Here is a 15,206-nt window from a genome sequence, read left to right on the forward strand (position 1 = left end):
GTTTGCTTTCCGGCTGGGTCAGGTGAGGTGGATGGTAGCGTTTTCATACTGCTAAATGGGTTTTCTCAGGAGATGGAAGATAACCAAAATTACTTTTAATGTGAGACAGGAGGGCCTGGTGAGAGAACTCTCCACCGCCGACAACAATTAGCAATTCGGCTTCTCCTGTGCAGCATCCGGAAATCAGCTTTGCTGCATTGGGTCCAGGCTGGAGCGTTTCCATAGCAGCTGCAGCAGCTGCACAAAGGGAGCGCGCGACTGGGAGCGCAGCGCTGTCCTCGGTGCTGAAAGTCAGCAGCGCGCGGTGGGAGAGACAGCTCTGGAAACCTGAGGTTTTGCGGTGGGAGAGCGGCTATCGACTTGGAGCTGCGCTTTCCCAGAGCAGCTCACCCGACGCTGCCAAGGCTGTGCCGGGGTGCGGGGCGCCGCGCGGGGGAGGGGTGGCCGCTCGCGCCCGCCGCCTATCGCGAGTCGCGCACGCGCGTCCGGGACTGCCTGCCCCTCTCTGTGACTCGCCTGTGCGTGTGAGTGTATGTATGTGTGCGTGTATATGTGTGTGTGTGTGTGTGCGCGCGCGCGCGGGTGAGCGTGGAGAGAGCGAGAAGAGCGCGCGAGAGGGTGAGTGTGTGTGAGTGCATGGGAGGGTGCTGAATACTCCGAGACACGGGGACCACAGCGGCGGCTCTGCTGAAAACTGCATCCAGCCATCCTCCGGACTTCGCGAGCCGGCACAGGGTGCAGGGCATCGGCAGCCACCAGCAGAATCTGGGAAATAGGGATTCTTCTGCCTCCACTTCAGGTTTTTAGAAGCTTGGTGCTAAATTGCCGTCTCAAAATGCAGAGGATCTAATTTGCTGAGGAGAACAGCCAAAGAAGGAAGAGAGGAAAAGGAGAGAGAGAGAGAAAAAAAAGGGTATTTTGTGGATGCTCTACTTTTCTTGGAAATGCAAAAGATTATGCATATTTCTGTCCTCCTTTCTCCTGTTTTGTGGGGACTGATTTTTGGTGTCTCTTCTAACAGCATACAGATAGGTAGGTACCTTTTGTGCTATGCTTTTGAATTGTGCATAATTTTGTGGTAATCTTTGTTCACAGTGGACAAATTAATTCATGTCATGTAGACTTATGTCATACCTTGACTGCATTCCAGATTTAAACCACCTAGACTGTACATATTCTTCTTAGGATGAATCAAAGAGAAATGACTATGTCTTTGATACAATGGAAGAAAAGCTCTTCTCATTTATGATCCCCCGATTTTATTAATCCTACCTTAACATCATTTTCCAGTTTGTTCAGATTCTCTTGGGGTCTGAACGCAAAGCTGTGATTCAGAGGAAAGGCGAACGTTTCTGGCCCCCTCCCTCGCCCTCAGACTCTCTCATCTTGACCCCTTGGCTACCTTTTGGATGTTGGAACCCTGCTGCCCAAGTTCGTTGATGTGTCTGTTCGGCCTATTCGCGTGCATGGGAGACTCCCGGGGGATTGTGCAATAGCGAGCTTCCCTCCTTCCCCTCCCGGGCGCTGACACTGTTCTCTCGCTTGCTGTTTGTTCTTTGCAGGGGGGCTATTTCCTAGGGGCGCTGATCAAGAATACAGTGCATTTCGGGTAGGAATGGTTCAGTTTTCCACTTCGGAGTTCAGACTGACACCCCACATCGACAATTTGGAGGTGGCCAACAGCTTCGCAGTCACCAATGCTTGTGAGTAATGAATATTCATGTCTTTAGGGTGCTGGACACGGAAAGCTATGGAGTGTGACTGTGGTGTGTGTGTGTGTGTGTGTGTCAGTGTGTGGGGGTGAGTGACTGCACACGCGCGTGCGTGTGACGGCGTAAAGAGAAGGTGGCTGTAATCTTGGGGACCCCCGCTGGCTGGAGGGTGCTGAAAAGGGGGGGAAAGGAATTGAGGATTGAAGAGGGCGCGCATTAGGGAGCTGGGGGGGCCTTCCTTGGTTTAGGGGTTTTCGCTCAGCCGGAGTGCTCGGAGAGAAGCACTCCCCGCCGCCGCCTACCGCGCGCGCGCCTGTCGGCATGCTGCCGGCGGAGAGCACGTTGTTCCCCAGGGCGCGCTGTGGGGCTGCTGGACAGATCCCACCCGGACTGCCGGCGCCCCGCTGCCTTCCCGGGCAGATGCCGCCCGCGCCTGCGGCCCTGAGGTTGAGATCTGCAGCCCCAGCTGGAGCTCGCCCGGCGGCCTCCACGGGACTCGCGTTATTCTCTTCCGTGGGACAAGTTGTTGAAATGGCGCTGGAGTTCGGCTGGGTGTTGTTACATAACGCCCACCCGAGGGGCGAGGAGCTAGGCTGACGCAGGCCGGGACTCGGCGGGGTGGCTGGGGGTGGGGCTGGGAGGGGGCTGGGGGAGCGCTGTCAGTTTCTCGGGCTCAGCTGGGCTGCAGCCGAAGTTGAAGCGGACAGTTCCACCGGGGGCGCCGCGGTCAGCTGCCGGCCGGGCGCGCTTTGTTCTCAGGTAGCCCGGCTCCAGCAAAGGCCGCCAACTCTGAAGCAGTTGTATCTGGCCGACTTTGAAAATCTGGAGAAGTCCCCGATCAGCCATTTTAGTCTTTGCAGTTCTCCATATTATCCCTTCCACTGCGCTCAGTGCTCCGGGACTCGCTAGGAAGCTCCGAGAAGGCTTCGGATAAAATGCTAGAAACGGAACAATTGGCATCTAAAAGGTTCAATGGGAAAGGCTCGCGAGCCCTGGTCCCCGCGCTCCCTCCCCCGCGCGGGTGTGGGCAGGGCCGCGGCCGCCAATGGGCCTCCTGCCTTCTGCCCGGCCGCTGCCATCCTTTCCTGCCGGCTGGGCTGGAGTGATCCTTTCCTGCCTTGATGTTCGCAGTCTTTATTGCATAGATAACAATTTGGGGGGAGATTTGCAGATGGCTCACCTCCCACTTTGGCTACAGTGTAAAGGAGCTAACGGAAAATTACCACGGAAGAGCGCAACTGCAGCGTTCCCACGTTAGACAAACAACTGGTGGCCATTCCACTTCCCCATACTAGGCGTTAGTGAAATACTACATGATTTAGCTTGATTATAATTTCGGGAACAGAAACTCATTTTGCAACTCCTGTCACCTAGATGAATAAAGAAATGAAACACTTTTCTTCGACCGATTGAACGTGGGCGTTATTGTGGTCGTATTACATGCGTAGAACCCAATTGCTTATGATTTCAGAAGGTTTCAGTTCTAAGTATTTTCTTGAAATGTTGATGCCATTTGTTGATGCCAAGTGTGAAAAGAAAGGTAGGGCGGGAGAGAGAGAGACGGGAGAGAGAGAGAGCACTTAAAGTGGATTAGCAGCTATGAAAAATATCGGTAAAAGGGTATCTCGGAAATATCTTGGAAATTGTTAGTACATACACACAGACAAGAAACCCACATAAATTAAATTTTGAAAGCTTTTCGCTTGACCTATTACTTAGCAGATTTAGACAATTCATTTGATATAAAGAAGTTTCCATTTTTACATGTAACTGTGCTGAGTATCTGTGTATAATTGCATTGTAGTGTGAAAATGCTTTGATAAGTAATGAATCCCAAAGCAAGACTATGACTAGAGAGAGTGCACAGATTTTAAGGAGGACGTGAAAGTACTGGCAGCTATACTTCTTGAAAACCGTTAACGGTTCAGGGTCATTCACTAGAGAAAATAAGGAAAGGCACTTACTCTGTAAATAACAGATATGTCTCTGGAGCAAAATGAATATTCCTTGAGTCCATCAAATATGGAATTACTGTGTTGAGGCTTTGTAAAAATCATAGATTGTGTTAGGTTAAGCCAAATTTTGGTCTTCAGTCTATATATTTTGAATTTTTTTAATATAAATTTTTCTGAAATAAGACATACATCCAGAATATGTGCATATATTACCCCTATACATTCATGAATTTTTTAGGAAATGAATGTATTCATTTAATAAACACATGGATTTCATTTTGTAAAAAACACACAATTTAATTCCTAGTTCTGGGAGGCTGGGATAATCAAATCTTTATTTGCACAGATTTTTTGTTTTTCTTTTAAAGCGAAGCTTGAATAGATACGGGCCTGTCTCCAGATCCTAAAGGTATCCTCCATTGATTATTATCTGGGGAGAACAAATTATTTTGAGGAACTGGACATATTTTAAAGATGCTAACACGACAATTCTGAATCCCAGCATTTGCAGCTCCCATGTTATGAGTAATGGCACTGATTGTTAAAAGGAACTAGTGAAGCCCTGTTAGAGAAGAGAGGCTCCTTGGGTAGAATTTTCTGGAGTTGACACTGACCCATTGACTGAACAAATCAGTTAACATTTTTTTCTGGCTCAATGTCCTTATCTCTTTAGGAATTTCAAAATTTGGAGTATTTTTATCTTTCTTTTTTTGGTGCTAAGCCCAATAGAAAATGAAAAGTTAGTTTAACTCTTCAGGAGAAAGAGAGAGAAGGGAGGGGAGAGAGAGAAAGATGCTTATGTAAACTGCAACCACAAAGTCAATAAATGAATAGAAATCTCCAATGTCAAATTTGTCAAGATGGGTCTTGATCACTTAAATCCTGCTCAAGGTTTTTCTCCAGTGCTTCTCCTTCTGTCCTTTGATTTCTCGCCTTTTTAGTCAGAGGAATCCACACAATTGTTTTGTATATGAAGTGGAAGAAACAGCATTAAATACGTTGATAGCTAAGACCAATACATCTTTTTCTATTTCCTCCAGAAATCTCAGGAATTCTTCTTTTTAACTACAGTATTAAATAACATGGATCATCATTCAGTGATGACAAAGTAGCTTGTTCTTTTAACCATAAAAATCCCACAGGGTTAAATTCGTATATTAAGAAAGTTGAATTTTATGCCTTAATAATATAATTTCAAAAGAAAAAAATTGAATTTAATTTTGTTTTAAGAAACTTCTTTGAAAATATTGATGTCGACATTGATTTAAGGGCCCAGAGAGATCCACTGAATGGGTTAAGGTTACAAAAGAAATGAATTCCTTCTATTCTGAACTGAGTAAATTGACTGTGTGCATCTTACTGAGCCCTCACATCCTTGCATTTCACAGTCAGAGTGGGGTCATGAAAGTATTGCTTGTTCCCATTTGTTTCCATGGGTACCTGAGGAAATAAAGATGGATTTCCAATTTCTTTATATTTCTGTCTGTCTTTCCTTTTTTTCTTCACTCTCACCCTTTATTCCTTCTTTCCTTTCCTTCTTCCCTTTCTCCTCAGCTAGAGATAGTAGTAACACTTATGAAGAATTCTTCATGAAGGTTTTTCAAACACAAGACTCTTTTTGAGAAAATAAAAAGGCTAAAACTGGAAAAAAAAATTGAAACCAGCAATGGGCCTCAAGAATTCTTTTATTCATTCAATAAATATTAAATGAATGCCTTTGAGTTATCACTGATTAAGTGAATACTTTTCCCATGGTAACTCATTTTCTCTAGCCTTTTCCCTCTATGCTCTTTTGAGACATTGTCAAAAGCATCGTAGGCCTTGATGCATTTTGTGTGCATTGGCAGCTGTGGTCTTGTTCAGGAACTTTAATGACGATGTAAGGGTATTCCAATAGTTCTTAAATGCCAGCATTTTATTACAATAACTAAAAAATACCTAACTTTTTGCGAAAATAATAAATTTCATATTAGTATGTGTATATATACCACGTATAGTACATAGTTACCTAACAAAATCAATGGCAGATTTTTGGAAAATACTAAGAACTTTTTCATTCGAAACAATTTTAGTATATTTTACTGTTTGGCTAATTACTCAAATTTGTTCAAAATAAAACTTGTCTAAAGGGTTAAAACCGTAAGTATTTTATCCCATAGGACTTGGGTATTGAAAGTATTAAATATTGAATTTACTTTTCAAAATCTTCTCTAATTCTTTTGATGAATGACTTCAACAAATAGTTATCAGTATGGTTACAAATTATTTAATAACTTTATATTTCAATTACATAAAAGAAAATAAGTTATAAAACTATTAAAGAAATTGCAAATAAAAATCTACTTTTTCTCTAAACCAGCAGATGGAGATGTTGGAGAAAATATTGTTCTTTCATAAAACTGTTGCGCACACTAAAAACCTTTTAAAACATTATACACAAGTAAATTTAGAGAAACTGAAAATAAATGACATCTAATTTGAAAAGTCATTTAAAATTCTGTTTGAAAAATAACTTTCAACTTCTTTTATAAACTGATTGCTCTACATTTTATTATTAAAAAGATTATCTTATTCATATAAATTTGATTTACAACCTATAGAAACAGTTTACTATAAATACTCTTGGAAGAGAGAAAATTTTATTTATTTATTTATTTATATTTATTTATTTATTTTTTGCAGTTTTTCACCGGGGCTGGGTTTGAACCCACCATCTCCGGTATATGGGGCTGGTGGCCTACTCCTTTGAGCCATAGGTGTCACCCCTATTTTTTTAGTTTTTAAATCTTGATTCCTCAATATCATTTTTGAGAATGTATTCCTTATCATTGAATTTTAGTCAGAAATTATTGAGATTGTATATCTCTGTTAATCTAATTATTTATGTTTTCTAAGCCTTTATTACAGTCTAAAGCATGAAATTCCCTCTGTGTGTACGTGTGTGTGAAGATGTGTATTTATAATGGTAATTATAGGGTGTACGTAGTTATGGATTGGCTGAGTTACTGTGTTTTGTCATTTTTGTTGAGGTAGTCACAAATAGATGGAGGTACTGACTTAAATATATGCAAAAATTCTGTAGAACCAGGCTCAACTTAAACATCTTTAAGCAATAAGAGTTCATCCTATGAAGAAAATCATGAACACATACCAGGACAACCTGGTATTGTAAATACTCAGTTATATTCAACTGGAGACGGTAAAGAAAGAGATAGCTCTTCCTATAACAGATAATACTTCTATTCTTGAGAATTTCAGGATAATGACAGAGTTTACTAAACAAATCAAAGAATGGCATTGGTTCAGATTTTTTATTTTGAGATGAGATAAAGTATTTAAATAAACATCATTTGCGACTAGAGGAACTTAAGTTAGTAAGAATTTATCCCTACAGTATTAATGTTTAAAGTTTTGTAAGCTTTAATCTGCTAGCTCGAGAGGGATGGGGGTTTTCTGCTTCACATCAAGCCTTAAAAGTGCTAGGGTCATGGTACTGTGACATTATGACAAGCAGATGCTTAGATTTTCCTGTAATCTCTTCCAATAACATTTTACAAACTTTCAACCTTCTGAGAATCTAAAAATGTGAAAGCAAGCTGAAAAAGAGTGGTGGTTTCCTGATTATTTCAGTATGTGTGGCTGTTGAGTTTTCAGAAAATGTGATCTTTTTCCCTTGACTTTTTCTCCTTCCTACTCTTCCCTTGCCCTTAAAGAACACACACAAAAAGGTAGGTGGTTCCTGTGGCTCAAAGGAGTAGGGCGCTGTCCCCATACACTAGAGGTGGTGGGTTCAAACCTGGCCCTGGCCAAAAACTGCAAAAAAAAAAAAAAAAAGGCAACAGAGAAATTGCTATTACAGGAAATAATATCTAAATTGAATTGGGAACTATTCTTTAAATCTTTTTTGGTCAAGTACGCAGAGTATGTTATACTCAGAGCTAAAATCTTATATTTGATTTAAACATTTGATTGGGATGTTAATGGCCAGTGACTAGATTATACTTCCTTTTATTTTTTTTTGAGTAGATTGTACTGAAGAATTCCCAGATTTCATTAAATATTTACTCTTCTATTGTTGAAATTTCAGGCAAAATTTTTGATATTTTCTCTAATGACCTAAATACTAAATAATCTAAATACTTTTTAGAGTTAGAATTTAGTTTTTGTTATGCATTTGAATTTGAAAACAGTTCACTCTGTAACTGTCTCAAATTTTATTTCAATGGAGATATATTTTTTCATTTTCATCTATGAGCTAGATATGTTTATAGTTGTTATTTTTATCCCCAAAGTGACACTGATGTGTATTAAAATGATTTGCTGAATATATGCCCAGTGATCATCTTAAGCAGGATTTATAATGCTATTAGGAAGATACAGAAGTCATATTGCAAGTGGTTAGAACACAAGACTCCATTACAAGAGCCTTGACAGTTATGGACTGACTTAGCTTCCATTTTAGTTTTAGATATTCTAAAAATGTGAGTGTGCATATTCCATCAATGGCCACAAAATTGTTTTAGCGACCCCCTCTCTGACTCTAACTGGGGTATTATATACCACTATTTTCTGTATTAATTCCTTTAGTGCAAATTTTTAAACAATACAAAATTACAAAAATATTATTTTTTTCTTTTAGAGTGTATTTGGAAATGAGTTCATGGATACAGTTGTGGACTAGTTGCTGTATTTGCACTACTGTGTATGATTTTTTTTTTTCTTTTGGGCCTGAGGTCTATCATCACAGATTGTTTTCTAACAATTTTGCTTTCTCTTATTTTAATTCTATGGACAATTTGCTTGTGCAAAGTACCTTGTTATTATATGTTTATTTTTCTCACATAAACACATAATATTGGAAAAACTGTCCAAAGGGCTTACTACTACCTTATAGCTTAAGGTTAAAGACAGTTTTAAAATTTAGAGTCTTGAATTGTGTCTTCCCCTGAATCAAACAAATAGATTTGGGAGATACTGGGTTCATTATAGAAAGGGAATTTGTGAGTGGGCAGTTTTTCAGATTGTTTTGATTTTTATTTATTAATATTTTTAAAGCAACTGATATACTTTTAATAGTTTTACCATTTGGAATATTCTTCATAATTTCAGTTTATTGTTTTATATAGTTATTTATGTCTATGCTATGTCAGCACTTACATTTTTCCATGATTATTTCAGTATTTAAAATATGAGCACAAGTTGAGTTGAATGGAAAATGGCTTAAATTGTAGTTTGTCTAAAACACTCTGAATAGCGTATTCTATTTCTGTGAAGTTTGTTTGCTCTTCATGTAATTAATTTCAAAAAATAAATGTTCATTTATTTTAAGGTCCTCTGATACATTCTTTCTGATGAATTTAAGGGCACCTGAGAAGTTACCCCTGCAGTGTAAATATATTTAATTCAATCTTTCTAAATACTCAATTTATGGCTAGAAGTAACTGAAATATGTTTATATAAATGGTTACTAAAGTGTACCAGAGTATTACCTGATTCTTCATGTCTATAAGAGAAAATGACCTGAGTCAATCATTTCCAACTTCTGCTAAAATTTAATCAAAACTCAAGTTATATAATTAGATAAACGAAGAGTTTCCTCAACCATAAATCTTTGCAGCTAAAATTAAGTGTCTGCATTACAATACTGCTCAGAGCCAGGCGAAGTGGCTCATGTCTGTACTCCTAGCACTTTGGGAGGCCAAGATAGGAAGATCACTTGAGGCCGAGAGTTGGAGACTAGACTGGGCAACATAGTGAGATCCTGCCTCTAAACAAAACAAAACAAAACAAAACAAAACAAACAAAAGTGCAGTAGCCAGGTGTGGTGGTGAGTAGTTTGAGCCTGTATTTCCAGTCACTTTAGGGGCTAAGGTAGAAGACTTGGTTGAGCTCAGGAATTTGAGGAAAAAAAAAATACTGTTCTATTTCAGATTCAGCATTTGTTTTATAATTTCTCTAGTATCCCTGTATTCAGGCCACTGAAGTAAGTATATGTCAGTAATTTGATATATGTACTTTATATCTTATGCTCGAGTAAATAAATAGAATGGGTACATTGAAGTAAATATGTTCAGGGTAAGGGAAAAGTATTTCTTTTTTTATTATAGATTGAAATTGCCAGATTTATAGACGTGTGAGAGAGGAGGCTATGAAGAAAAAGGGAAACGCTCTAAGCGGCAGTATAACGTGGTGTACTAAGGAAGGCTGTAGGAATTTACAACTGGGGATCCATTTTTCCCTTCTTCTCTTCTTCCTTCTTCCTACACTTCCTACTTACCTTCCTTCCTTTGTTTAAGCTTCTCTTTTACTTAACAATTTGTTTAGTTTGCACATTTATGGACAATCTTCTGCACTAACACTGAACTACTAAAAGACTGAATTGTTAACATAATATGAATTGTGACAAATAGTAGGAACTATTTACTATTTTCAGAGAGAGACAAGAAGAAGGGGAGGCCATATGAATTTCTCTCAGGCAAAAACTCAAATTTTGGTGCTTTATCATCCTAGGCTGGCCAAAAAGTTATCCTGGAAAATTCTGAGGTCAAATATCGACTGAACAGTTTTGAAAAATATTACAAGTAAAAATATATAATGTAGAACACACTGTTTGACCACAAATTTTATGAGGAACACGAACCATGTCGTAATTAACCTTGTCTCCTGCTTCGGGAACCTGAAATGTTGTAGCTAGTCCAACTGAAGAGTTTCATCTCTGTAGAACACAGAAAAGTCTATTATTTAGTTTATCAGTGATGATATATGCGTCTGTTTCTTTTATTTCTCTAATGAGGTGTTAGAGGAATAACAATATTTTAAACAATCCTGCATATATTTTAAAAATAGTAGCATGTCTTGAAAGAATAGTTAACTAATTTAATGGTAATTCTCAAACCATGTGTAATTTTTTGATCATTGAAGCTTATTCAAAAATTATTCACAGGACAAATTAAGACTGAGATATAGAACACAATGAGTAGTTTCATACTGAAAATTAAAGATTATAGAATGTGGAGTGATTAGTTTGGTGATTACATTTGAAAATACTGTCATATGCTCTTTCGTGGTATTAATTTAGAACATTTCAAACATATTGGGCTTTATATAAGCTACTGTATATTACATATGTTTAATTAAAGGGATTGTCTGTATTCACTGATCCAGCTATGGCAGATACAGCTCTGAAAATCGTATAGTGTGGAAAAGGTTTTCAAAGAAAAAAAGGAAGAAAGAAAAAAAGGCAAGTTTGTTTTCTCATTACAAGTCTTTGCCAAGAAGGGCCGGGAAGTGGAGATCTCTAGTGGTGTGTGTGCTTGTGTGCTTTGCCAGTTTTCTTGAGAAATACATTCCAAATTATGTCATGATTTTTTTCTTTATTCATGTTTCATCTTCTGTTTGTGATGAATTGAAAAATTTTGATCTTGTTTTTAGTTTATGCTTGCAACAGAGTCTGTGGCATTATAATTTCTAAGCACTCTTTACAATTTATAGTTTTATTTGTTGTAGCAGTTTTTTAGTTTTTACTAGTAGACAGTGTTATTACTAATTTACATTTACAGAGGAAATTTTAGCAACACAGACAGTGCAGATGGGGGATATCAAGAGGGTACATACGTAGTTTCAGTACTTTGGAGGAATGGACCATAAAATCCTCATCTTCAAATTTAAGAACACAGAAAATTGTTGTCAGCTTAAAGATGAATGCACAAGGGTTTCATCTGTGAAGACAAAACGTTTACAGCCCCTATGTCCTGGAATCCAGAATAGCATTGCCTGAGTATCTATCTAGACTTGGGACTGAATTCCAGTCCTACTACTAGATGTGTGATGTTGAACCATGTCTGAGTCTAACACTCAGTTTTCAGCTGCGCCAAAGGGAATCTTACCTTACCTGATTGTTGTGAAGACACTCAATGGTTATAAAACGTGAGTTGTGTTTAGCGTGTGGGAGTGTCCAGACATTAGTGAACTTCTAGTATTATTTTCTGTGATAAAGGATGTTTGGATAGTGTTGCCTTGGAATCTTTGAGAAGCACAGCGTTCCCTGTCCCCACCCCAGCGCATTTCTACATTTTTGTTGGAATCTTTTTCTACTGCTTATATACCAAGGCTATTGGGGGCTAAAAAAAGAGGCTAACCAAATAAACCAAGTAAGCCACTGAAGTTCTGTTTAGTGCATTATAGGATAAGCATGGTTGTTGAGACCTAGGTGTTGAATCTAAAGTAGTATTACATCTTCCCCTTTACTGCCTTTCACTTACTGAATAAGATGTTGAACAATTTGAAACTCTTTTGTCCTTGCCAGATTTTTCAAGTCAACACTTTGTTGAACAGAATGCATTAAGGCTTCTTAATGTTTTATTTAATTATTTAATTAATTAAATCATATTTATTTAAATGGAAAAGCAGTCAATTTTCCATTGAAAATTGAGAACACAGACTATCAAATTAGTCAAAATCGGTTCAAATACAATTAGTAGCTCTATGATACAACATATTTTTACTCTTTGTAGGTAAGACTCAGTTTCCTTGTCATGGTAATATCATTGGGGGCATTGAATACAAAAATAAATATTTCAATTTGTTTTTCATAAAAGATCCCAATAGTCCCTTCTTCCTTATGTATTAGTCCCTTGTGGTGAACCAAATGGTATGTTCAGAGAAGTCGAGGAGAAGCTCTGTAGAGTTAAATTCCACTTATCCTATTAAATGGCATTATTATTATACCCATTTTCAGATGAGAAAAAATTAAATCACTTGTTCTAAGGTGCTATAGTTTTGTGGAGAAGCTTTTGTTTAGAAAACAAGCAGGCTGTTTCCAAAGCCAGCGTCTTTGTCAGTGTCAGTTGGCAGAGTGGCTAGAATACTTGAATCGGCAGCCAGGAATTAAAATTATGATTCCAATATTTACTAGTTCTGTGTTCTGTGACTTTATATAAATCAGTTAAACTTTCTAGTCTTGTTTCCTCCTCTATAAAATGAGGATTCATTGTAACACCTGCCTTGTAAGTTAGTTGTCAGGTTTAAAAGGGAGGAGAGTAGTTGCCTTATATAATACAGTGATTAATAATGCTAACTTTAGTGATTCCATTTCCTGTGAGCCTGCATATTAGTCACATATACTTAGTTCCATGCTTTGAGGGGCAGGGAACTAACAGTTATTTCTACATAATTTTCAAAATAGTTAGCTTCTTTTATATGATCATTCAAGCTAACATTAGAGATTAGGATTTTATTTTATCATCTTTTTTCCCCAAACTGATGAACATCCACATTTTACAAGAGCTTTGATATGTCCTTGATCCACAACCTTCTTCCTAAAATTTAACAAATGCAAGAACTGAAAATCATGCATAAACTAAAAAAGGTATATACTGGTCAGTGTGAGTATCTGACACTGTTCAGCTGCTAATTCCACTGTTAATACATCTGATCAATAAAAATGACAGTAGGTATTTCCCATTGATATGATGGCATCAAACATGGGATAGGTGCATTGTGACTTCTTTCCTGGGGATCAATTGTCTGCGTCTTGCTGCCGTTTGGCTAGTCCATTGCCTTCTCCTCCTAAGTTCCTTCCTCAGCATAGAACGGAGGCTCTCCTTGACTGTTTTTGGTCTGATGACAAAATCTGGAAGTTAAAAAAAAAATCAAATAATTGTACAGCCAGAGATTACTTCTTTGGAGAGCAGATGGGGTAGGGGGGTGTAGACACTGATAATAAGTAAAAACAAGGATATCCTACATGTGAGTTGAGTTTGTCTGTGTTATAGTTTATAAGCCATTCACTACCTCATTCTGTTCTAACTCTCTTTATTCTGATGGTGCCTAATATCACGGTGAAGAGCAGTCATCCGGACTCATTAATGTAAAATAGTAAGAACATGGGTCAAATTACTCTTCAAAGCTTATCTGTTTCTTTACAAAATAGCATTATATTGATGGTTTTGCGTTTAGGCCTGAGTTAGAATGTACTGGCTAAAAGTCAAATGTTTATCTTCAGTGTTTACTCCACATTGTATGCACCAAACGCTTCTCACAGTATTTTCTTCTTTCTTTTCTTATTTCCTTGAGCTTTTAATAGGTACTTGTCCTGTGCCAATCATTTTGGTAATGTCTGAGGTGACAAAGAACAAGATAAGGCTTCTCTACTGGAAGGATAGAATTATTCATGGGTGCAAAATCTTTTTCTTCATGTAAAAGTAGGAGTCATTAATCTAGGTCAGCTGGGTGATTTTCTTACTGCATGAGAATGTGTAATCATTATTTCTAGATCATTTAAAAGGTATTATTCCATGTCTCAGAACTAGATATGAATCAAATTATATTAAAAGCCGAAATGGTAATTTAAAAAATTGTATAGAAGATATAAAAAAGATTCTCTATGAAAGATGAAAAACTTTTGTACTAAATATGGACTTAGAATATATTGTTGAACATCTGGATGACCAAATGAGAAATAATACATGTTAGCTATAATACCCGTTGCACAGCTGTTAAAAACAATTTCAATTATTTCAGTCTTTTGAATCACATTAGGAAATGATAATTTTTATTTTATTTTGCATATGATTTTTTTTTCTTCCATTGCCAAAATCTCTTCAATTCAGTTTTCATTGGCATAGATTACATAAATTGCTGGGTGGTCTTTAAATAAATGAATTTATTTGGATTATACCATTTAATTATAGTAAATACTATTTCAGCTTATTATCATTGAAGCAAATTTCAAGTTTTAGCATAGTAGGTTTTACAAAATATTTTATAACATCGATGTGTATAGTTATTTTGAATAATCTCAGAGATAATAACACCTCACTACAGCGGATAATGCAACCTTACCACTCTTGTAACATTAACCCAGATTTTATACTATCTGCACTTTGATTATTATAGAAGTTTGAGAATTTCAGCTCAAAAATTGTGATTATCTAAAAAAAATTGATGCAGCTTTAACATGTGACAAAAATCATATAAAAGAATTAAAATATTTGCTCAAACAATAACATTTTGGTGTTGTGGATGATTTAAGACTTAAGTAAGACATGCAGAAATTTTGAATTTAGATTCTTAAGGTCTTTATATTTTGATGCTTACAAACAACGATGAAAATAATTACCAAAGAGGATGTAATAAATATTATTTTCCTTCCATACACGTATCAATTTCACTTCCCTGAGATAATCGCTATCAATGGTTTCTAAAATGGTAGGGTAATATATACTGTTTTGTATGTTGATTATATTCTATTCAACATAAACCAGAAGGCTGCCTTTATCTGCATAGATTTCATCTTTCTTTGTAGATTTTGCTTGGTAGCCTGTTGTTATTTAGCCTACCTTTGGTAAATGATTGTTTTCTTCTTTTCTTTTTTAATAACATATTCGAGTTTGTAGACTAGATTGCTGCAAGTGGGATACCTTGCAGTCAAAATGCATTTGCATTTAAAACTTCATTAGGGGCGGCACCTGTGGCTCAAAGGAGTAGGGGACCGGCCCCATATGTTGGAGGTGGAGGGTTCAATACTCCAAAAAAAAAA

At 37.4% G+C, this 15,206-nt stretch overlaps 1 protein-coding gene across 5 annotated transcripts in view; it reads left to right on the top strand.

The window, feature by feature from the left end:
- Positions 1 to 298: 298 nt before the first annotated feature.
- The window catches only part of GRIA2 (glutamate ionotropic receptor AMPA type subunit 2), a 161,996-nt gene continuing 147,088 nt past the window's right edge, over positions 299 to 15,206 (top strand). For 4 of the 5 annotated variants that reach the window (XR_008378766.1, XR_008378767.1, XM_053583474.1 and 1 more), the window contains exons 1-2: positions 443 to 1,032; positions 1,563 to 1,703. Coding sequence is in view for 3 of the 5 variants with exons in the window: in XM_053583474.1 (XP_053439449.1) it covers positions 945 to 1,032; positions 1,563 to 1,703 (229 nt within the window). In the remaining 2 variants the exon portion in view is untranslated. Of the gene's footprint in view, positions 416 to 442; positions 1,033 to 1,562; positions 1,704 to 15,206 lie in introns of those variants that run through there. The other variant, XM_053583479.1, reaches the window with a different exon arrangement.

The sequence above is a fragment of the Nycticebus coucang genome, chromosome 1 (genome assembly GCF_027406575.1).
Source record: "Nycticebus coucang isolate mNycCou1 chromosome 1, mNycCou1.pri, whole genome shotgun sequence".
Taxonomy (NCBI): Eukaryota; Metazoa; Chordata; class Mammalia; order Primates; family Lorisidae; genus Nycticebus; species Nycticebus coucang.